A 24,375-nucleotide genomic window follows, 5' to 3' on the forward strand; every position below is an offset into this window, starting at 1 on the left:
AAGCATAATGGAAATACCCCAGTAAGTAGCTTCAAATTGTACTTAAGTACAGTAATTCCACTGTTGATTTCATCCAAAATGAGGTAAAAAGAGTCAAGGCACCCTTTTAAACATTAGTGCACGCTGTGAAAAACAAAACATCACAAGCAGCAGATACATGTACAAATGGCTTCATTTAATTTGTGTTTCACAAACAATTCAAGAACTTATGAGACAAATGTACAGGAATTATTTTTGCCATTTTATTTTTTTTCTTCACATTATTGCTTTACAGTAAAATGCATTGGTTGGATATGTCCAGTATAGCAAGACAATACATTCATATAAGTTATACAGATGTCCTCAGTAATGTTTTTATAGTAACTAACTTTACATTAAATATATTTTTTAATCATTTATTATTCTTGACAAACAACTCCCACGTCACATTGAGCTCACAGTGCATCAGGTCGCATTCAATCAAGAAATACATACCGGTCCTCTCTTGTGTTCAATTGCCATTTCTAACGTGTGTGTGTGTGTGTTTTCTAAAATGTGTGCGCTTATTTTTGTACACAGGATTTCCATACAATCTGGATTTAATGCAGAGCTACGACAAAGTATGGCATCTGAATTCTACTGATTTTTTTTTTTCCTCTCTTCCAAAAAAAAAAAAAAAAAAATGATGCGAGTCAGACAACCGGTGAGAACGTACGCTGTGCGTCAAGATGAGGACGAGAAGAGTTTGTTTTTTCTTCCCCCTGCTGTGGGTGTCACCACGCAAACCTGGCAACCCGGGACATGACCACACAGAGCAAACAACAAAAAACACACCAAAGAAAGAAAAAAAACCTGCACATTCTGAATCAACTCGAGTACAGTACAGACGTGCCATCCCCACAAAAGACTAGGTCCTGTATGTACAGAAGACCCACTGAAAGGGTGGAGGGGGAGGAAGGGGGGTGTATGAGGAGTCAGTGGGTGTGTGGAGGAGTCTGTAGGCCCTGTGTGGTCACCTCCGTCCACAGCCGATTGAAACCTGATAGAGGAGCAGCTTAAGGGGGTCCAACTTTTTTTAAAAATTCCTTAAAGTCTGCTCTCATCCGTGTCCTTCACAAATGTCCCCAGGGCGCTGGAGGAAATCCGTTCATCCGTCCCCCTCTGCTCCTTCAAGCTCGGGGTTTGGTGGAGAGTTAATGCCCTTGTGCAAAGAGGGGGACAAGGAATAGGGAAAAAAAAGGGGGAGAGAGGGTGTGTAGGACGTCCATCCTTTGGGCTCAGCTCCTCGGCTGCCACACACACGCACACACACACCTGTGAGCTCACACATCACTAGACAAACCGACGTCACATCTCCACGGGATCCCCCCCCCCTCCCGGCTTTATATATGGCATCCTTGCAGGGGCCTTCTGTCACATAGAATTCTTTAAATTGAGATTGCATATACAAGTGCCTGCTGCCAACAGTGTGGCACAGGAATATTTTCAACACCTAAAAACCGCACACGCTTCTTTTTTTCTTCTCTTTTTTAAAGTCTCTGCACCTCTTTGTGGACTCCTCTCGGGCCAATTTTTGCATGATGTCAAAATGTCTGGATTGCAGTGTAGCTCGTAGCTGCCGATTTTTGTAAAGTGGGTCGGGCGGCTTCCTTCGAGACGCCCGGTGGCCCTCAGCCTTTTTGCTGTGCTGTGGTGGAGCTGCGTTTCTTTTAATGTCCCAGCATGCACTGCAGACAGAGGCGGGTGTGCTCATGGTGTTATAACGAGTTTCCAGTCTGTTTCGAGAGTCGAGAGCCCCGGTGTGGGAAAACTGAGCACACACACACACACACACATACAGTTGTTCTCTCTCTCTATCTCTCTCACACACACACACACACACACACACACACACACACACACACACAGTCACATTTACACTGAAAATACACACGCACAAAAGGAAGCACTAGTTGATTCAGAATGAGAGGACGGCTGTTAAAGTGCAATATCTACATGTAACTCAAAATCAAGAGACCATCACCATCGCCATCTCCTGGAGTTGTCCATCTCTGAGTTTCCCTGATAACCGTTGGCTGTGGTTGGCACCCCCGCCCTGAGCAGAGGGGCTGCGCTGCCCCCTGCTGGCCAGAGGGTGTTATAGCAGACAGTCAGTGTTGAAAACCGTCTGGTTTCTTTGCATTTTTCTTTAAAACAACGACCTCCATGCTTCTGCCGTCACCTGATGGCGACAAAAAAACGAAACGGATGCATCCCACAGATATGGAGCCAGTGGTTTTTTTTCTGAAGTTGTGCAGGGAGGAACAGTGGACTGACCCATCGCTGAATGAAAAGAACATCGGAGTGGAGTCGCCGCCACCGGCCAGATCCCCCCTTCGAGTGGTCAAATCTCCTTACAGCACAAAGCAAGAAAAGCATTTTTCCATGTGCAATTTTTGTTTCAGTGAAAAACAGGCAATGTCCTATATTTGCAACGAGCTCTCCTCCGTATTTCATACCAGACAAAAACCTTGGTTTGAAAAAATAAATACAAAAACAAAAAAAAGTGTTTACAAGTTTTACATTGTGCAGTGCTGCGTATGCATAACACCCTCACAGTCGTCTGATCTGGACCGTGATACATCTCGACACAGAGTGTCCTGACAAAAAGTCTATTTTTCTCCTTTTTTTTTTTTTTTTTTTAAAGAAATCAAAAGCAGGTTTGATTCGAGCAGATGAGGGCGGAGAAGAGCTGCAGGAGGGTGAGTGGAGTACTAACAGTATTTGCTCCCTGATGCCAAAAGGCCATGCCAGGGGGAGTCGGGTCCAGGCTGGAGGAGGGGAGCTGCCGAGGACAAAGCCCTCCTCCGTGAGGGAGAGAGCCGAGAAAAGGAGTCGTTCTTTGGGTGCGGGGGTTAACTGTAATTCTTTTAGGAACGAGAGTTATCTTTGCATTGGGGGAGTTTTGGTCGGAATTTTTCTTCTTCACAGACTCTGGTTTGGTTCTTGGAAAGGCTTTGGAAAATGGTGTGTGGAAATCTACAATGTGAAGACAGTGAAAACGCACACCAACAATCAACAGGGGGCACTTATGATTCTGGAGGTCCCCGACATCTAAAAGGCATGCTAGATGGGTAGAAAGTTAACAGGCGCACACAGGAACTAAAGACTTTACTGCAATAACAGGCAATGCCCCAAAGAACGGGCATTCAGGACCGGCACTGTGTGACAAGAGGACAAATCAGAGACGTAGGATGGACCCCGTACTGCCTCTTGGAAATGAGATTCGTATTTGGGACTAACGAGAAAGAGCGCAGAGAGGAGAAGAAGAGTCTGCAGATAGGTCCAGTATTATTGAAAAAAAAAAAAAAAAAAAAAGGATTTTTGGGGGTTTCTATGGGAGCGTTGAGGTTTTGGTATCCGAGGCATGCTGCTGTGCTCTACTCCTCCATGCACATGGGCAGGTTGACGAAGGTGAAGACGTTATACTCGATCATAACGGAGAAGCAGAGGAAGATGGCGTACAACACCAGGACGTAAATGCCCAGCTTCACGTCCAGCCGCCATTTATTCACGTGGATCCCCAGCACCTGCACACAAACAGATACATATTAAAGATACAAATTAAATATTAGCTTGCAGTGGGTTGTACGGAAGCCCTGAGAGGCCAAGTGAGGAAAAACATTTGTTGATTCATTTTTTAAGTCTGATCCAAAGTTCTTTCCTGTGTTTCTATATACTGTAAATATATTCATTTTTTTCTTTCTGTAAAACAGGTGGAAAAAAAGTTGTTGCAGGTATCTTTTTTTCCAGGATTAATTGTTTTTTGCAGTACATATTTGGGCCACAAGAGGCTGAACTGCACTATTACTCCATGTTCCAATTAGGACTAAAAGCATTCAAGTTTTCTTTCAGATGAGTTTGAAATTCTACATGCACTCAGAATATCTGATCCTTTTTCTCAGTTTTAAAAATTAAGAAACTTTATTAAGAAAGATTATCCTGGCAGTAACCTTTTTTCACTTGTTCTTATGTTGTAAACTAATTTCAGAATCAGATTTTGGCCACAAGAGGCTGAACTGCACCAATATTCCTTGTTCTAAATAGGACTAAAAACATTCAGGTTTTCTTTACATATATTGTGTGGGTTTGTTTTTTTAACCCATTTTCCACAAATAAAAAACAAGGAATTTAGAAAAATTATATTTCTTAGTTGGAAAAAAATAACTTAAGAACAAGTGAAAAAAAGGTTAATGCTAGCATAATCTTAAGTCATAAAAACAGGAGTGAAAAGAATTATCATACTTTGAAAACTGATCACCAGAAATCTTTGATTTGCCTTCTTGGGGCTTCCATAAATTAAGTTAAAATGGGTGATAAAATGTAACAAAACAAAGAAAATTATAAATGATGAAAAAACCCTGAACTGACTAAATATCACACCAATATACCAATATACACATAATATACAAATCACATCCTAAAACTGTAATCCATAAGAGGCATTTTTGTCCTTTGAGTGATGACACTACAGCAGCGTTACCATTTTTCTGCTGGAGTTTAGAGTTTCTGTAGCCAGCACATCACTTATCAGTGTGTCCTTGTGTGTCCATGCTTTTCTGGCCTGGGCATCTCTCTGAGTACTACAGTAATCGATTTTCTCCTTAGAAAATGAACCTTTTTATCTCTTTTATACCTTCCATAAAAATCCAATATTTATTTGATGCTGCACTGTGGAGTACAAGTTTATTTCAGAGTTCTGGTCAAAGAGAAGTTTTGTTTTTTTTAAAAGGTTGATTTTGGTTTATATTTTCCAGTAAGGATTCTCAAATCTATCAGTAAATGCAGTACAACAAGCCAAATATTCTGTTTGTTCCAAAAACAAACACGTATTACCTCCTTTGTACGACAGGATCTTTCACAGGAAGTGTTTGCAACAATGAATTTTAACATTTTGATGAACCAATTACATAACTTAGTTCAGTCACTATTGCATAACAGTGCACCAGTGAGTGATTAGACATGAGAGGAGCCAAACAAGGACGTTATTCATCTACATTAAAGTAGTGGGGGGGTTTTTTTATTTATATTTTTACTTTAGAGACTAGAGTAACTAGGTTATGTTCCTAGGAGTGGTCAACATGTGGAACCAGAGTAAACATCATTAACTATTGCTCACCGTGAGGGCCACAGAGCCCAGCAGAAGCACCACAGAGTACACCAGGCCCCGACTGTTAATCATCACCTGCAACACACAAGGCGGAGAGATCAACAACTCACCTGCAGCTCCGCCATTTTCATTCGACACAAGAGATAAGGAGTAACTGGATTTTTGGTCGTCTCACACACACACACACACACTATAATACAGAAACGACAAGGTAAATAAGCTCCTTACCTCTGATCCGTAGCTGACACACATGGTCTGAATCCCCCATGGAACCCCCAGTCCCACGAGAATATCAAACACGTTACTGCCAATAGTGTTGGACACCGCCATGTCTCCCAAACCTGCAACACAAGTTATTAAAAATAGAAAAATCAAGCGAGAACATGAAAAGTTTTCCATCTCGACTTTTAGGTCAAAAAACCTTTTATACATTTCCAATTGAAGATTTGCTGTTCTGTACTTTGTGATAGTCACAAGGGCCTCAACCTTATTCAGCTGCAGGTGGTGACGCAGTAATGTCTATAAACAGCTCTGCACTTTTCCCTCTTGTTCCTGTGCTTACTTCCTACTGGTTTAATCTCTTTTTACATGCACGGAGCAGACAGCTAATTTCTGGATAGTATATTAAGTAGGTTACACTAGATTGGTAAATGCTAAAGTTTTATCAATTATAGCCGAAATGCACACATGCATGTTAACTGCATCTGTACATGCAAATTACTTACAATGCATAATGAGTATGCACATATGCACGTACACATGGATAAAAAGGAAGCGTATTATGTAACCTTAACCTTAATTAGAGGAAAAGCAGCACTGGCAAAAAATAAGACCAGATATTTTATTGCTTGGACGACTATGAGGAGAAACTGTTTCTGAGTAGAGGACACACAAGGCACCGGAAAACACTGAGGAGTGTAATTTCTCTGTCTAAATTGAATAACTGCCAATACGCCATGATGTCTGCAGCTTGCTGTTACTGGCTAATGTACTGAGCTTCTAATAAGTGCATAAAAGCAATTTCAGATAACGCACTATGCAAGAAAGTACATAGTGTACACGGTGTACTACATGGAAGTGTACTAAAGAAAGTATCTGAATTGAGACGCCAGCAAGTGACTTATGAGACCTGGGCAGGAAGCAAATATTGTTTCCAAAAGTCTCCATTTCCCGACTGGAGTTTTAAAACTTAAATCAGGTCAGTAGGGTTTTAAAACTGTCCATTTTAAGGGGGAAGGAAATGCCGGACTGGTGTGGATGCTTGGTGTAAATGCAGCCAAAGTTCTGCATTTTAAACGTTTTAGTTTGGATGTAGCCTTTTTTGTGATACATTTCTCTGCCCATGTTGTTCTCTCTATCCACTTAAAAAATGGAACATCCCAGGACAAACGTCCTGGTGGACCAGTGATATCACTTGTCCAACTCAATGATACATCTACATTAATGCAATCTAAAAAAGGTTGTACCTTGCCGAGCCACTATTAGACTGGCTATGCAGTCTGGGACGCTGGTGCCTGCTGCCAGGAAAGTGATGCCCATGATGACATCAGGGATTCCCAGAGTGTACCCGATTATAGTCACCTGAGAGAAATGTGCAGAGGGTAAGGGCTCCAAAATAGCATTGAGCACATGAGAAAAAGTGTGACAACCTTAACACCAAAACACCCATATTCCCTTCTATAGCTGCAAATGTTTAGAGGTTAAAGTATTGTAAACTTAAGTTTGTCAGTGATGATCAGATTAAACCATAATTTCTTACATAATTGTCATAATATGGCAAGGAAACCAGATTCACATAAGTATATTCTTACTGATAATGATTTATAATTATTTAATTCATGTACTGAAACAATTTTGCATTAAATTTTACAATAAATTGTCAGAAAATTGTAAATATTGACCATTGCAGTTATCTACAGCATTTAATAAAGTTTCAGAATTTCTTGTTTTGTTATTCAGAATTAGAAATGCTTTATTCGAAAATGGGTTATGTTGTAGCTAATATTTTTTTTTATTAATTAATAAGGAAATTAAATACAAAATAAATTGTATTATATAAGAAATTAGTATATTAAATATATTATAACAGAGAAACTATAAGAAATATAGAAATAATAAAAACACATGTAAACAGATGTAAAAAAAAAAATGTCCATTATACTAGAATGTACAAAATTAAATAAATGGAAAGATAGAAATGTAAAAAAATAAAGAAAGAATATTAGTCAAAACGTATAGTATGAATGCAGCATTAACGCCAGAATAAACCAGAGTATTGCAGAGTTGAATTAATATTGCACAGATAAGCTAACACTCCAAACTCCAAAGATATTACATTTTCAATGATATTAAAACAGAGAAAATCAACTGGAAACAGACAACATCTGTTAAATAATGTAACAATTTTTTTCAATCAGAAAGCCCAATTTCAGCACTACTAGACTGGAAGAGCAGGGTCTTTTTTTAAACACTCGACTCACCATCCAGACCATAAAGTAGGAGAAGACGGCGATCCAGACGGTGGACAGAATGAAGGAGAGCATGAAGAACTTCTCCCAGCGGGGCTTGGCACAGTTCGGGACCGTGAAGAAAAGCAGCAGGAGCAGAGGCCACGAGATCAGCCACTTTAACCTGCTGCCAATACCTCCTGCAGCAGGAACACAAAACACAGAAGGTTAGCCTCTTGTCCTCTGGTAATATGGAAGAAAAATTGTGTCTTTAAGACCACAAGATAATGATATATCCATGCCAGTAGCATGGTTTCAAATTCACTCATGGACAGATTCAGAGACAAAACATTACCTTTCCTACATCACAGCAAGACACACAGGCTTAATAGTTGTTTAGCCTCTTTTAGTTGTATGGCTGGCAATTAATCACATTTTATTTTGAGTTAAGAATTTGGCTTCTAACGGTTATGATAAGAAAATGGAGATAAAACGATTATTGTGCCACATGCTGATTCACAATGATGCTCTTGTTTTTGTCTTGTTAAAAATCCAGCGCACCCCCATGGTGCACTCTCATTTTCAGAGTTACTGACTCGAAAATGTTGAATGTAGTTTACCAAAATGATGTTTTCAGGAGTTTTTAGGCAGGTTGTGGAAGTGTACTTACACATATTTTATTTTATTTTATTTATTCATATTACTATGATTATTATGGCATTTATTTTATCCATTTTTTATTTGAAATGTATTTTTTAATTGAATTATATTTAAAGTTCATGAGAACCCACTGTTAAAAACAAACAAACTAAGTCTTAAGTTTAATAAACACTTAATGCCTCCAAAGTCAATAAGTAATCACACTACATCATCATAATGTCAATATTGACCAAAGGAAATGCAATTAAGATCAGCCTTATTTAATCTTTAAGTTTTTTTTTTCAAGTTTTCTGTCCCTTTGTAGCATTTCTGCATCTCTGAGGTTTTGTGTCTTTGTGCTCATTTTGCGTCTCCTCCTGGTTGGTGAATGTGTTGTATTAAAGTCATATTTTGCAGGTAAAGGACAGAGGGCCAACTCCGTAATCCCCCATGAAATATATTTGGACTATTGCTTCCCTCATAGATTATATAAATATATTCTTTTCATCTCTGGATTGCTAAATGTCAATCTTAATCAGAAGTCTTCATAAGTGCCAACATCTATACTTTTCTTACATTTTATATCAAGCCACTGACTAAGAGCTACTAAGAACTTAAAGGACATAAAAAAAAGATTTATAAACGTCTGAAATGTCATAAAAATTGACATTACACCTATATTATATAAATAATCCATCCATGTCTGCCAAATTACACGCACATTCATCAAGTGAATACATGAATCACATACTTGGAAGAGCAAACGGTGAGATGGTTTCGTTTTCCGGTGTCTCGCTGGGTTTGTCCTCTGGCACGTTTCCATTCTCGATTTCAACCTTCCCGTCAATCACTTGTGTCTCCACTCCATTAGCAGCTTGGACCAACTTCTGGCGCTTTCAGAAAAGAGAAACTAAGTCAAAGAGCACATGAGCAGACACAGAGCTACTCTGATTGCTGCACTACTGCCATGTCTCTAAAGAGTTTCTGCAGTCAAATGAAAAACACATATACGTGTATACTGTGTTGGAGAGATAAGGGGACTTTTTGGGGCTCATAAAAAGGAAATAAACTTGGAAAAACAAGTATTTTTTCCATAACATATGGCAGCAGTAGATTTATTATCCCACTGGAGCAACAACGCGTAGCTGTACCTCTGTAATGATGAGGCGACTCGCCATGCGCAGGCGGGTTTTGGGTCCAAAATGGCTGGTGACCATGACACGTAGGCCAGCTTCTGGGAAACGGAACTTCGAAGGGCTGGCGTTCATGATCTCGTCCACCATCACCACCGATCCACGGCTGTAAGCCTTGGTGGGCTTGACTGAGGGGGTGGAAGGGTATGATACAAATATAAAAAAAAATAAAATTAAAGGAATTAATTGATCTGCCAAATTATCAGACACACATGGGAAACATTCAAGAGCACAGACAGTAAATGGTTTTGAAAAATGACACCCTGTTGGAGCATCCTTCAGAGCAAATTAGAGCTTAAGACTAATTAAAACTTAAGACCATCAGGAGAAATATGCGTTTCTGTACTATAAATGTTTCTAGTGTCTGTAGCACTACAGTGTCCCGGGCCAAGTAACTCAGGAATAATAATGGACTGGAGCCAAATTGTCACCGAGTCAGAGTTAAAGCTGCACCAGGCAAGATTTTTATGTCAACACGCAGCATTCCCATTACCCTAAATCACAACGTGGGCTCAGTGTGGACATTTCAATGCCTGCACAAATCAAAACTTCAGAGCCAGAACGTCCCCTAAACAACATTGTGAATGTCACAACGCGACAAGTTGGGGTGTTTTCCAAAGCTTTTAAATTCACTCCTCCGTTCACTCCACTCCCTCGTATTTCCCAAAGTGACCTGGAAGGAGATTTGTGCCTTTATGTTGCTTGTTGTCTCAACAGAGATGAGGGGAGTGATTCTGGGTAGTACTTTTTTGTAGAGGACATACACATCATTTAAAAAAATAAATGGTTGTTGCCTTTTGCAAGGTATATTTTAACATTTTAAGTCCAGTATCTTGTCAAACAATGTGTTCAGCCACTGTAGCTGCCAACTAAAAGCATCCAACATGTCGTTACTGTCCTGTAAAAACCATGCATCTCTCATGGACTGTATAAATGAAGTGGATGTAGCCTTCAGGTCTGAAAAGTTAAACCAAAGTGCCTTCAACCTGCATTCTTTCAAATGGCCAGCAGGGGGCAACTACACTTGTTGCTAAACAAAGTCAGATTGTCCAGAAGTCTATGAGAAAATAACCTTATTTCTAACTTCCATTATCACCTCAGTTAACATTTTCTTTATAAATTTAAAGTCTTAATTGCTAGTCTCAAGTCTTCTTTAATACAACATGATGTTCATCTTGTAAATTCTGATGTCCATCTTGTGAATCGTCTCATTTAGAGTCAAATAGACGATAAATCAGGGTATACTTTAAGGAAGTGGCTACCTTATGATTGAGAGGCAGCTACCAGAGCAGTCTGTCAATCAGAATTTAATCACGGCAGGTATAGGTGGGTTTCTATGGTGTCCTCGGGTTCTCAGTCAGATCCACATCTCATCCAAATAAGGCCACTTCTGGCTCCAAAAAAACAAGATGGTAACTGCCAAAATGCTGAACTTGACGCTTCAAAACAGTGGTCCAAAAACCAATGGGTGACATCACAGTAGCTATGTCCATTTCTTTATACAGTGCTGATGCATTTTTTAATAATTCAATGGGTTTCATAGATAGTTTACCCATAAGACGAACACTTAATCTTTTGGTTAAAGCAAATTTTGGCATACACTGAACAGAGGTAATGTACAAAAAAGATTCACTTGTAAACACATGTTGACTACTTTAACCTACATAGAATTGCAGGATGTAGCACAGGTACTTACGAATAAGACTGTCACAGAAATACTTGCTTGGATAAAATACTTAGACTGGTGGGACCACTTGAGCAAATCATCTGCTTCTGACAGAGAAGCAGATCAATGCCCCCAAATGAGTTCTTCCTTCTTTGACTTTACTTTGTTGTTATATTATGGAGGAAGAGAGGAATTTAAAATCTTTGGGGTCCCTCCTGCTCCCATCACGTCGCTTTCGTCTAAAACATCACATACCAGCTGGGTTAACATCAGTGCGTCGTGTGCAGTCACTGACATCACGGTTTCTGGGAACTGAACTTCAAATAGCTTTCTAAAATTGCCTGGTGCAGCTTTGAAGTTTGCCTTACAGTTGTGAATATTTATGGGTCCACCAAGATTGGTTTCAAAACGACATGAAAGATGTAACCTCTGGCATCTTTGGAGATGACGATCTGAAAACTGTTATGCAGGTGCCTGATGCATTAAACACACGGCCGGTCCTCGTCAATTGGTGCTCTGACAAAACATATCTTGAAATGTTTTATTGGCATCCTATAACTTCTTATCTGCTCTGTGTTTATAATTAGCTATAAGATGCAGTGTGTGGGGAATAAAAAAAAGTTCTACAGTACTCTTATTAGTTTAACTCAGCCTTAATTTGACTTATTATGCATGCAAGAATGCACATAAATTAACTGTGTAAACAGATCCAGCATAAACATTTCCTCTTGTGAAATTCATTACCACTTCAGGAGTGAGTGGGTCTACGCCCCAGAGACCGGCAGGAGAAAAGTAGTATGCAAGCAGAAAGCAGCACAACACTGTTGACAGTAAGCAAGAATAAGTTTAGTAAGGCTAAACAGACAGGCATGTTAACACTAATGCAGCCAAAGTGGGAAGAGTTAAATCTCTCAGAGGGGTTAAATGTCACTGATTAGACGCTTCTGAAAGGTCAAAAGCAGGAAAAGGAAGAAGTGGAGAAATGTGGCTGTGAGAAAATCTCACCCAAACATGACATTAAAGAAGTTATTTAGAACATTATTCCAGAAGTTTTTTTAAATAACTTTTTAAACCCAAGACAACAAAGTCCCATGACATTAAACTGCATTACCGAAGGAAGATTAAAGAATATCTTCATTATGCTGTTCCCACTTTAAACAGGAGCATTTCACTTTGTGCCCCCTGTATGCTCAGATAAGCTTCAGTTGCTTATCGCCCAAGGAAAGGACTTAGCAGGCAGAAAAAATTAATGGAGGATAGAACAAAGGATAGATCAAAGAAAAAAGTAAGGGGGAGAAGTTGCCAAACCATCTCTCTTCAGGTGGTGCAGTTCATGAGGTCAAAAGGACTGAAGGACTGAAGTTCTCCCGATCTTTGCATAATTTAAAGTGTGGGTTCTGCTGAATCACGGGACATTTGGGGGAAAATTTGTTTATTTGCTTTCTTGCTGAGAGTTGAGAAGATCAATACCACTCAGTGTCTTTGCGGTAAGTATAAAGCTACAGCCAATTAGCTTAGCATACTGTAGTAGCAGAAGTAACAGGTGTGAACGAGTTATTACGGATCCCACTGCAGTTCCGAACAAAACACCCAAACAAGAACCTCCCTGTGACGATATGATTGGTTAGGGCCGTACCCTACGTCCTTCTGGCTCAACGTGATGTTTTCTCAGCTGGCTTTTAAGCTTGGGTTGGAAGTCATGGGCCAATCAAACCCGGGACCGCAGTTCAACTTGCCATGCGATGGAGAAACTTAATGTTTTGTTCAATTTAGTGTGGATTGGTGGGAAACTGTGACTTTAGGGTTGGCGTTAGGTAAAGGCTAATACATACTCCGCAAGAAAAGAGAAATTTGTTTGTTTTCTCAAGGTGGCAAGAACCAAAACAAAGTTAGTTCTGGTTAGGACATTTTATACTTAAACTTAGAAACTCAAGTGCAGAACTCCTGGGAAGTCCTCGTAGGGCCCACCCACTGCAGCTTGTCAAATTCAAATTTCTGACCAATCATGCAATAGTTGTTGACACCACACAAGAAAAAAGTTCTGCCCAGATATGACGAGAATAGAGAAATTTGTTCTCTCTCCAAGAGCTGGGGCTAACTTATAATTATGCAAGTCTCATGCAAGTTTAATCACGGTAAATAAACAACAACTTCTTCCAAAGGTGACAAGAAGACCCAATGCAGTGACATGACACCATCTGTCGCAGGACGTATGGCACTGCACTGACCAATCCTAGCGTCTCAGGGAGTGAATTTTTCGGAAATGCAGTGGGATCCATAATAATGTGGTGTGAACAGGGAAAAACTGCTAGCCTGGCTCAGTCAGAAGGTGACAAAGTCTGCCTCTAAGCAACTCTAATGCTATATGCAATATATAACACTGTAAGTTGAATAGAAGGCTACAGCAGTTGGTTAGCTTAGCATAGCAATATGACTGGAAACGGGGGAAAACGGCTGAAGAGTGATATCCATCTTCTCACTTGGCAAAGAAAGCAAATTAGCATCTTCCAAAAATATTGAATAATTGTTTTAAAGTACATTTTAGCAAAAGACAGAATAAGATGAGGAAATTGAAGTTAGTTTAGCGGACAGCACCAAAGGTTAAAGCCACAAACAACCACAATCTTCCAGAGAATTAGTGTCAAATCATCTATATTTTAATTTCAACATAAGATTAATTTCCTTGCAGAGAAAAGTCTCAGGTACACAGCCTGTCTGATTAACCTTACCTGATGGGAGCAATGGCAATGACGGGTCGTCATCCAAAACATAGTCATAATTAGCATTACCGTCCTCCATCTCGCTGCTGGCCGCAGCGTTACCATTGGCCACGTTCTTGCTCTTTTTGGGGCCCATGAAAAAGTTCTGCATGCTGGAGTTGAATCTAGTAAACAGATGAAATATAATCCCTGAATTAGAGATACTATTCAGAGTCTAAAAGGGAAATAAATAAAGAATACAGTGTCAAGCTTCACATTTGCAAATAGGGTTTATGAGCTTCAGATGAAAGGCTCCAAACTTGTTTGAAACAAACTGTACAGTATAGGAATTAATTAGCCAAAATAACCTGCTTACACTCCATACTTCTATAGCATGAATTTACAGTTAGGTGGCCTACTTAAAAAACGGCATCAGCATTACACTACATGTACAAAAAATGGCTAAAATATGCTGTTCTGCAGTAGAACAGAAAGATAGAGAAAAAGTGGTACCAGAAGCAAATAACAAGGTGTATTTCATAAGCCCCCCAGGCCCTCAAAGAGACCGTTTGAGTGCCATTACGTAAAAATGGATCACAAATAACACAGCTGCCTTTGAACAAAATGTGTGCAAAGTAACACTGGCAACATCACAAGAGCAGCTCTATCCCCTTCAGAGGCTCTACACCTTCAAAAGCAACATTAAAACTTAACATTTCTTATATTTTAGGGTTTGCAAGAAGTAATTTAGTGCCATCTTCATTCCTTGCTTCCATATTTCATTTTTTTAGTTGAAGTTTTTTCATATTTGAATTAAGAAAAGGTTGTTATATTTAAGTACAGTATAGCTTAAGTCAAAACCATCAGAGGTCTCTTAATTATGCATATTGAACTAATATCATATTGAGTGTAAAACGAATATAGAGCCTTATAATTTTCCTTCAACCTCCAATCACTTGATAAAGAGAAAAGACTAGCTAGCTTAACCGTTAGCTAAACACACGGAGTACCAGACTTAAACTTTAAATGTTTTATACTATAAAAGTTAGAGCTTCAGCTAGGTAGCTATAGTAAAACTACATCAGCCAGTGCAGTTTTATGATGAACATTTCTGTTCTTGGGCATCACAGTATAAACTACTACTACTAACAGTAGCTTTCCTATTTTAATTTTCAAGCTAACGAAAATGGGTAGCTATAATGCTACTTAGAATATTTAGTCTAGTTTGTTTATGATTAACATTCTTGTTCTGGGGCATCATGGTATAAACTTAAGAGTAGCTAATCAGTTAGATATCATGTTAATACATATAAGATTGTGTAAAAAATAAAATAAAAAAAAACATCTGTTAAATAATTCCATTGAAGTTGGTTATTTCTCCATCTCATATTTTTGAATGCAATTCATTTGCCAAAATCCCCCCACAAATTTTACAATTAAACAACATTAAAGATACATTTTACTGTAGTTTTCTTACAGTAGCGATACCATTTTAGCTGTCAAGTAAATGCTAACCAAGGTGGGCAGCTGATGCTACTTAGAAGTTTATGATTAACATTTCTGTTCTCAGGCATCTCAGTATAAACTTGTAAGAGTAGTTAATAAGTTAGATATCATGTTAATGCACATAAGATTGTGTGAAAAAGGCAGCATCTATTAAATAATTTCAATTTCAGATATGATTAAAGATTCTTTCTCCATCTCATATTTTGAAAGCTAATTGCATTCAAAATTGCCCTCACCAAAAAAGCCAAAATAAACAACATTAAATAGATAGATTTTACAGTTTTTTTAACAGCAGCTATACCATTTTAGCTGTCAAGCAAATGCTAACCAAGTTGGGTCGCTAATGCTACACTACTTCAAAAATTTAGTTTAGGTTATAATAGGTTTATAAAGAAAACATATACGGTACAACGACATCTGGAGTCATTTTCTTCCATATTGTCATTCAATGCAAAGAAACTGCTCACTGCACATTTGTGACAACACATCAGCTTAGTGGTTTTGTCGACTGACTGCCTGCCTGATCATAACAACATAATTTATTTCTCACTTCTTTGACCCTAATGGTGTGAATAAAATAGCTAAATTTGCTGCTTTGAAGAATTAAAGTCACTAAGAGGGTCAGAAAAGTGGCTAAATCAGGCTAGAAAGTTGTAAGGTTGGCAACACTGATCTTTATTCAGGTCCTTGATGAAGACAGTAGACAGGCACTGGAAGCCGGCGTCTCTTTCTAATTACATTATGTCAGTTTGAGGTCCATTTACTCGACTTGTGAAATCCAAAAATAAATGCATAAAGATTTAAGATTTAAACGCATGAACAGACCATTTTATTTTTACATTTTGCCCGATGTGGTTATTTGTTTTCACAATTGGCAGCTCGCGTGCTATTTGAGGAGGGAGAAGGGGGGGGGGGGGAAATCACATTGGAGCCGTGAAAGGTCACCTCGGTGCTCTGATCGTGCTAAATATAAAATATATAATATAAATAAAACCCCACTCTACTCCATTTTGACTGGAACGGACCAAAATGGTCAGCGGATATTTTTGGGAGAGGGGAGACATATGACAGCACATCCTACAGTAAGCACTTCTTTCCTCCAAATGAGAAAGGAGAGGAGTGATCCGGTTAAGCCTGTGCTCTTAGCCACTGCAGAGGGAGAAAGATTAAACTCTTATGGCAGCGAGAGAGCAGGCTGCTGCTGAGTGTAACGCAGATTACCAGCTGGACAGAGACAGCGGCGCGGGCCGACGTGGGTTGGCATTATGCAGTTTTGAACTATAAAGACACGACTATGGCGTAATAGATGGAGTCTGAATTTTTGCAAACAGATTGCTCGTACAAGCTGAAAGGTGACGGATTAAAGGGGGCAGATTGTAACTGGAAATTACGATCCAATGATATGTAACCCAGACAAATGACTACAAAGAAACACTGATCCTTTTGTAATTCAATGGAAAGGCTAGAATTCCATAGATTAAAGTATTTCTCACGAGGAAACAGTTTTATCAAATATTATATATATGCATATTGAAATATCATATTGAGTGTAAAACGAATAACAGAGCCTTATAATTTTCCTTCAACCTCCAATCACTTGATAAAGAGAAAAGACTAGCTAGCTTAACCGTTAGCTAAACACACCGAGCACCAGACTTAGTATACTTCAAATGTTTTATACTATAAATGTTAGAGCTTCAGCTAGGTAGCTATAGTAAAACTACATCCGCCAGTGCAGTTTTATGATGAACATTTCTGTTCTTGGGCATCACAGTATAAACTACTACTAATAACAGTAGCTTTCCTATTTTAATTTTCAATCTAACGAAAATGGGTAGCTAATGCTACTTAGTATATTTAGTCTAGTCTGTTTATGATTAACATTCTTGCTCTGGGGCATCATAGTATCAACTTCTATAAGAGTAGCTAAACAGTTAGATATAATGTTAATACATATAAGATTGTGTAAAAAAAAAAAGCATCTGTTAAATAATTCCATTGAAGTTATAATATATATATATGTACATGTGAAGTACTCACTTCATGACAAGAATGTATCCAGCATACATGACCATCAGTATCAAGCTCTCCCACCTGATGGAGAGAAGAAAAACAGAATGATTATATTATATAAATTACTTCAGGATCCCACGCACTTTAAGAAACAAGCAGAATATCCAGGATCTTAAGGACTTATTTCAGATGACTGCTGCCATCGTTATTTGCTGTATTTTTACTAAAATGACATCAATTATGTTAGAGCTTTTTAAAATGGAGTTTTATGAGGTTATTACCCATAGTCAGTGTATTAGCTACAATAGATGGAGATCGCCACACTCCCAGTTTGGAGGGACAGGACAGGAGTACCGACACAGAAACAATGTATGGCTGTGGAGGGGACCAGCAGCTAAACTAATTATCTTAGACTGTTTTTTTTAAGGATATTTTAGTCAGTCAACATCATTTTAAGTGTATGGTATATATATATATATATATATATATATATATATATTTTTTTTTTTTTAAATTCACTTTTTATTGAGGAATTTTCAAACATTTTATACAGAACAAAGAACAGGAACAGTTGGGGTGGGGGGTACCTATATCACACAGCATCATCATTTTCTCCTAGCATCATTATTTGCAGCAGTCGTTGTTAGTTACATAAAGTCAGAACTTGTAGGCTTAACATATTCTGTCCATTTTGACCAAGTTTTGGAAAATAAGTCCATTTGCAATTTTAGTTGAAAAGTCACTTTTTCCTTTTTGTAGATGTCTTGTATAATGTTGATCCAGTCCTCATTTCGTGGTTGCTCAGGCTTGAGCCATCTCCTGGTAATGGCCTTTTTGCTTGCTGCTAAAAGAATATAAAGCAGTTTCTTGTCTCCATTGTGTATGGTATATTTAGAATATTTCTACCACTTTAGCTTGTCATTAGACAGCCCCAAGGTAAAATTACTGATTTTATCAATGGAGTCTGGTGGCTTTGAAGAGAGTTAGGGAAGGTTAAGAGGTGAAAATATTCCAGACTTTAACTGATATTAACTTTTTTTTTTTTAGGTGGGCCTTTTTTAATTGACTTTTCTGCTGCTCCGTCCACAGCAGCACGTTGCTTTGCTTCTGTGTCAGTAGTTCTGCCTGCTACTCCAAACTGAGGGCGTGTTGACATCCAAAGTCAGTGTATTATCTACAGTAGAACTAAAACTCTCTTTAGAACAACACTATATACATTTGGGGGTACTTTTTCTTTCATAATCTTGCTTTATAATACGGATCCATTTATAACTAAACTTGAGGTACAACTTACCAAACTATCTTATCATCGTAGATGAACTGAAAAACAGAAAGGAAACATTTTCTGTTAGATTAGGAATGAAAAAAAACAACCTTCAGAGGAAGTCACAGCTGGTGTGAATAAATAGCTGCATGTGTGCCAACTTACTGCGATTAAAGCCACAACAGACAGGATGTAGTAGGAGGAATCCCTGAAAACTGCCCACCACGTCAACATCACCACCTGGTTTCATGGAGAAAAGTGTACCGTCATATTTTAGGTGATTTCTTAATGCATTTTGGTCAACACGTTATCAAACGCACTTAATGTGTGAATTTTACTTGACAGAAAAAGCTTAGAGAACTGACATATTTATGATCCTTTTATGCCTCAGGAGTTCACTTCCCCATTTTCCACTAAAACCAGTTCTGAGAAAGCTAAAGGAAGCAGATGGCTTTGTTTCCCCTCAGCAAAAATCTTATGCCACACATGTGCTGTTCTGTAGTCTATAAATAAACAGAAAGATGCAGCCGGGGCGCTAAGTCACTCCATCTTAAACACACACACACCTGTCCAGCAAAGATCCCACACACACCGATGATACAAAGGATGTTGAAGACCGCTGAGCCGACGATGGTCCCCACCCCCACATCACCGTGTGTGATGAAGACACCTGCACACAAGGAGAGGCGGCCAATCAGAGTCAGCAGTGACACCAACCATCTGGGAGTGTCTGAGTGTATGCACATACTGTATGTGTGTGTGTGTGTGTGTGTGTTTGTGTGTGTGTCTTTACCAATGACAGATGCAAAAAGCTCTGGAGCAGAGCTGCCAGCTGCCATGAAGGTGGCTCCTGCAACATCTTCACTCAGATCTAGTTTCTGCAAGAAATAAGGAAGACGTATTGTTTGCACAGACGAAGTGGCATTGTGTGAAATTAAGACTGAAACATGAAGGACTACAACTCCCAGGTACCTCACAGATCTTCTCCAGCGATGTCACAAAGTATTCGTCGCAGGTTATGGCGAGGGCCAGGAACATGTAGAGGGCCTGGAGACAGGAGCAGCAGAGTTAAGTTTGTGCGTGTTGATACATCCTTAAATCAGCAGAAATTATCTCAGTTAATAGAGTATTTGCAGAGCGAGATATTCTCCAACTAAAGGACGGGTGAAGGGGAGTCTCAAAGCACAGCACCCAATTAAAACAGAGCCGGCATTAAATTTAAATGTCAATTCAGCGAGGGGCCGGTTTCTCTTACAGTTTTAAAAAATCTACACGATGTGTCAGGATGGATGTGAGGGAGGAGGGCTGAGGTGGAGGCAGCCTATTTCAGTAGGCTGAGGGGAGATCTATAAATTATAGATCAGCTGTGACATCACCACGGCCCCGGCAGCCCCAGCAGCGGTGCTCTGCTCTATGCTATCCACAGGGGGCAGTGCAGGACTGCAGTATGATCAGACCCACCACACATTTCCACTCTCAGCAGTGAAGCCAGGGCAGTAAGAAGTCATATTTCAGTGTGGAACATAAAGCGGAGACACTTAAGTGCAGTGTACTGAACCACAGCTCAAAACTGACTTTGGGTTGTATTTTACATAAGCTTCTTTATGAACATTACTAGACCTAATAACACCAAACTTGGGCAGAACACAATAGTGATCATAGTAACATTGCGGCACTACAACTTTCATTAAGGTTCAGAACGAGTAAGACATGAGCTACGACTGTACGACTGTGTTAATATATCTCTGTGGTGAGAAGTGCTCAGCCAAAGCACCACAGTTCTCACACCTCGGCTCAAATTGGCTCTCATTCAACTTGTCAAGTCAATAAAAAGGTCAAAAGACACAGGGTGTGTTCAGGGCCAGAGTCACCATTCATAGCATGGACTAAGTTTCCATGCACACTAATATCTATTACCTCTGTTTAACAGGGGCGTGTCCAAAGAGTGGCTCGGGGTGGCACGGGCCCAGTAGCCATCCCATTGTCCTAAACTCTTGGCTGGTCAGAAACTGGACTTAGGTTTATCTTTGTTACTGTACTTTATTATTTAATATTGTCCGTGACTGCATTTTTGAATGTGCAATGTTTTATTTTGTACAACTTTTAGATGCACCATTTCGGTAACACGTGTATGTGTTTTTGATGCATCGATCATTGACTCAGTGCTGATAAGATCTTGTATTTGTTGAATTTTATTAATTGTAAAGCCCCATCTAGGGACTGAAATTGGAAATTAGCTTAGACTATTAACTCATTCAGACCAGACGCAACATTTGCATGTATATACCTTTCAGACCAGGAGAGAGGTACACTCGCTTCTGCGTTTAAGATGGGATGCGAAGTCTGCCTGTTTTGGATGATTTTTTATTTTTATTCCTTTTTTATCTTGCTATTTATAAGACACTTAACTGATGAAATGCAACAAGATTCGCTGAAATACATGTGTAGAAGGCGAAAGGGCAATAAAAAAAATTCTTCTGCGCCTCCATGTGGAAGAATGGACAGAAAGTAAAGATTTTCAAATTTTTAGGATGTTAATAGATTAGAAAAAATCTTTATGAATTGTTTTGACAAAGGCAATGGTGTACAGTTAAAGCCACTAGTTTAGGCTTTAAAATGCATTTGCATGCATTTGCATTTCATGTCTCTCTGCTACAGAAGTGGAGAAATATTTTTTTCAAGACATATTGACATTGATGATCAATAAGATTTTGGGAGGTGCTTTTGATGTCTTATGATGCTTCATACATGTCCCTATACATATAAACATTAAATAAAATAAACACTGTAATGTTAGTCATTCTAGCAGAGTAGTGGAAACAGAAATGGTTGATTCACGTTAATTTGACACACATTAAGCCACCAATGCATAAATCAGTGATCTACCGAGTCAAAAAGTCTGGACATGCTGCTGCCGCCAAAGGATGTTTTGGTGTCTGTCCGTCTGAAAGAACAACTGTCCTGATTCTCATGAAACTTGGAGGAATGGTGAAGAATTGGCCGAGGAAGAACACATTAAACTTTGGAGCAGATCCGATTCACGGGGCAGTTACAATAATTCATTTACACTTAAGTTAACATTGCGAGACAAGGCATTTGTGCTGCATTCATGTGATGTGAGAATAATCAGAAAAATTTGTTCTAGATTGTATTTCATGCCTCCACAGATCTGTTTTCTTTGCACTTCAGTATCATGCAAATAAAGGAAAGCAACATCACATGTTGTTTAAATGCTCTGAGCAATAAAGTACAACAGATCTTCTTTGTAGTGTCCATGTTGTGATTTAATGCTCATGAACACACCGAAGTTGGAATAATTCCCCTTACTCAGGAAAAAGCATCATTCATGCACCATCGGCTGTAGGTGATGACTGCGACCTCCAAGCGACATCAGCATCCTCCATTGTTCTTAGTTTGACACAGTCATTTAAACTGCATATCCATGTGTCCGTGTTTCAAATTTTCTGATTAAGACATGTGAGATATGCTGATATTATTCAGGTTTTAGAAGCTTTCTTTGGACATGTATGTAGCATTCGCATCTCAGTTTGGGTTTTTAACTGCAGTTTGTGAAACAGCCACTTGACTGTTTCACAGCTGGGAAGGAGATGCATGAACAAAAGAAAATCCTTGTTGCTGCTCTGATGTAGAAGCACAACTACTTTTAACATGATGAACTATCAAGAGGTTTATTGGATATGGATCTTATTTTTAATTACAATATGCTCCCATTTGAACATTTTAAACTGTAATTTGCTATTTTAAAAACTTAAACTATCAAAAGGCCAAAGGTAGGGGTTGTTTTAAATTAGATTTATACACATACTGAACATCAGACACGCTTCTGCAACTGCCAGTGTTTCTCTGTTCTTGTCCCTTAGGAATAAACTAATAAAAATAACTTGGCTAAACAGGTGGAAAACTTTAGAAAAAAAATTCTATTTTGACAAAAAAAAAAAAAAAAAAAAAAAAAAAGAATTCAGCTCCATCTCTCCATATTTTGACCTGATAAACAACAATATATCAGTATGCATGACTGCTTGTAAACTGAAATATTAGAATATTAATTTCATTGGCCATTAAAACAGCTCAGTAGGAATACAGTCTTTACAGAATAAGGGGAAAAAATCTGAATATTTTGTGCATGTAAACGTAGTCAATGATGTCATATCCTCTGTTTTTTTATTTTATTTCTTTTTTGAACGGTAAGCGTTTTATAAACTGTTTCTAGTATTATCTTTGACCCAAATGTTTAAATTGGACTTGTTTTAAAAGGAAAAGGTTGTTTAGTTGTCCATATGACCGTTGAAATTAGTTTTGCTTGCTGTTTTAGGACACAACACACAGCCTTTGTGTTCAAAGTTTGATCTAAAGTTAAGACTTTCAGCAGTTTGAGTAAAACAAATCAAGTGTGTCTCCCACTGTGCAGCCTTCTTAGAACAAAATCCCCTCCGTGTTCCCTTCCTGAGCTGCAGAAGAGGAAAAATCTAAAACTTTAAAAAAGCCTTAAGATTTGTGAAGCTATCCTAGAATCCAACAAATAATGCATTATTAAAAGTTTCAGCATTTTTACCACGGTGTAGAGAAGGCTGTGAAACCGTATTTCATGCTGGGAAGTAAAATTTCCATGAATGTCCATTTAATTTTTGGGGAGTGTGTAAGGGCATTAGTCAGGATTTTAGAAATACTGAGGTCATGAAGCCTCTCCTGAGCTGTATTTGACTTTAAAAAAAAAAAAAAACTTTTTAAAGCCAGTTAAATCCAGCATGAAGAGCAGCACCTCCTGCTGAACAATAGTGAAAACTCCACAGGTGGCTTTAAGTCTTTATGTCAGGTCAGTGGAGCTTAGCATGACTGAACGTAGACTCACGGTTTGTCACGTGGAGCAGCAGCTCTTACAGTATCAATTATGAACATTTGTCTGTCCTCATTTCTCGACCTGGGCCTGTATTTATCAAGTGCCTCAGCATCCTTATAATCAATCATTCTCATATTTAAACTCTGACTAAAAATACTCGGAGCGCTGCAATATTTATTATGAGGCTTTCTACACACACACACTCCTGAGTTGAAGCTCTCCTATGAGAGGAGTCATCGATTTACGACACTCTGAAGCGTAAAATAAAATTAATGGCTTCTTGTAGTTTCTCAGCTGTTCTGATGAGCATTCAATACATCCAAAGACTGCACCGCTAATGGCTCATATCCGCTAACTTTAATCTACTGCTGCATGTTGTGTTTTGCTTACTACTACGAAGATATGAGATTAAATATCTTAAACTTTTGGCTGCGATATAGGGCATCAGTATGCATTACAGAGCATGTGAGCCTTCATGTTTGAAGTATTACTTATTGTTCTACCTGTTCTAGGGCTGGGTGATATGGTCTGGTTTCAATAAATAAAATGTCTATATGACATGACTACATGGACCAGCGCCTCTATGGATCGCTCCTGCATATATACATACGATGAACTAGTGCTGCTCGATCAAAAAAAAAAAATAATAATAATAATTTGGTGAGTACTAAGATCATAATTATTTAACATGATTACCCATTTACTTTGGAAACTTCATGCATTTATTAAACTTAAAAAAATATAACCTTAAATATAATTTAAATGTAAAAAAAAAAAAAAAAAAAACATATTCAACATTTTGTTGAACTATAACATTCAAGTCAGTAACTCGAGTAAAAACACACCTCTGTTATTTTTGGAAGCCAATGTTGTAATGAAGAATACAATTTGATATATTGCCCAGCCCTAAAATGGATTTTGACTTTTTTTTTTTTTAAATGTATGTATTTTTGAAGTTGAAA

The 24,375-nt window shown here is 38.5% G+C and overlaps 1 protein-coding gene across 2 annotated transcripts in view; it reads right to left on the bottom strand.

The window, feature by feature from the left end:
• Nucleotides 1-220: 220 nt before the first annotated feature.
• The window catches only part of slc24a4b (solute carrier family 24 member 4b), a 46,534-nt gene continuing 22,379 nt past the window's right edge, over nt 221-24,375 (bottom strand). The window contains exons 4-17 of one of the 2 annotated variants that reach the window (XM_059355985.1): nt 19,528-19,602; nt 19,349-19,433; nt 19,122-19,225; nt 18,721-18,795; nt 18,586-18,611; nt 17,319-17,372; nt 13,863-13,957; nt 9,366-9,535; nt 8,966-9,101; nt 7,609-7,775; nt 6,595-6,709; nt 5,357-5,469; nt 5,138-5,203; nt 221-3,548 (exon numbers count right to left, since the gene is read on the bottom strand). In XM_059355985.1, coding sequence (XP_059211968.1) covers nt 3,399-3,548; nt 5,138-5,203; nt 5,357-5,469; nt 6,595-6,709; nt 7,609-7,775; nt 8,966-9,101; nt 9,366-9,535; nt 13,863-13,957; nt 17,319-17,372; nt 18,586-18,611; nt 18,721-18,795; nt 19,122-19,225; nt 19,349-19,433; nt 19,528-19,602 — 1,431 coding nt within the window. In that variant the 3' untranslated portion in view covers nt 221-3,398. Of the gene's footprint in view, nt 3,549-5,137; nt 5,204-5,356; nt 5,470-6,594; nt 6,710-7,608; nt 7,776-8,965; nt 9,108-9,365; nt 9,536-13,862; nt 13,958-17,318; nt 17,373-18,585; nt 18,612-18,720; nt 18,796-19,121; nt 19,226-19,348; nt 19,434-19,527; nt 19,603-24,375 lie in introns of both variants that reach the window. The other variant, XM_059355984.1, reaches the window with a different exon arrangement.

The sequence above is a fragment of the Centropristis striata genome, chromosome 18 (genome assembly GCF_030273125.1).
Source record: "Centropristis striata isolate RG_2023a ecotype Rhode Island chromosome 18, C.striata_1.0, whole genome shotgun sequence".
NCBI lineage: Eukaryota > Metazoa > Chordata > Actinopteri > Perciformes > Serranidae > Centropristis > Centropristis striata.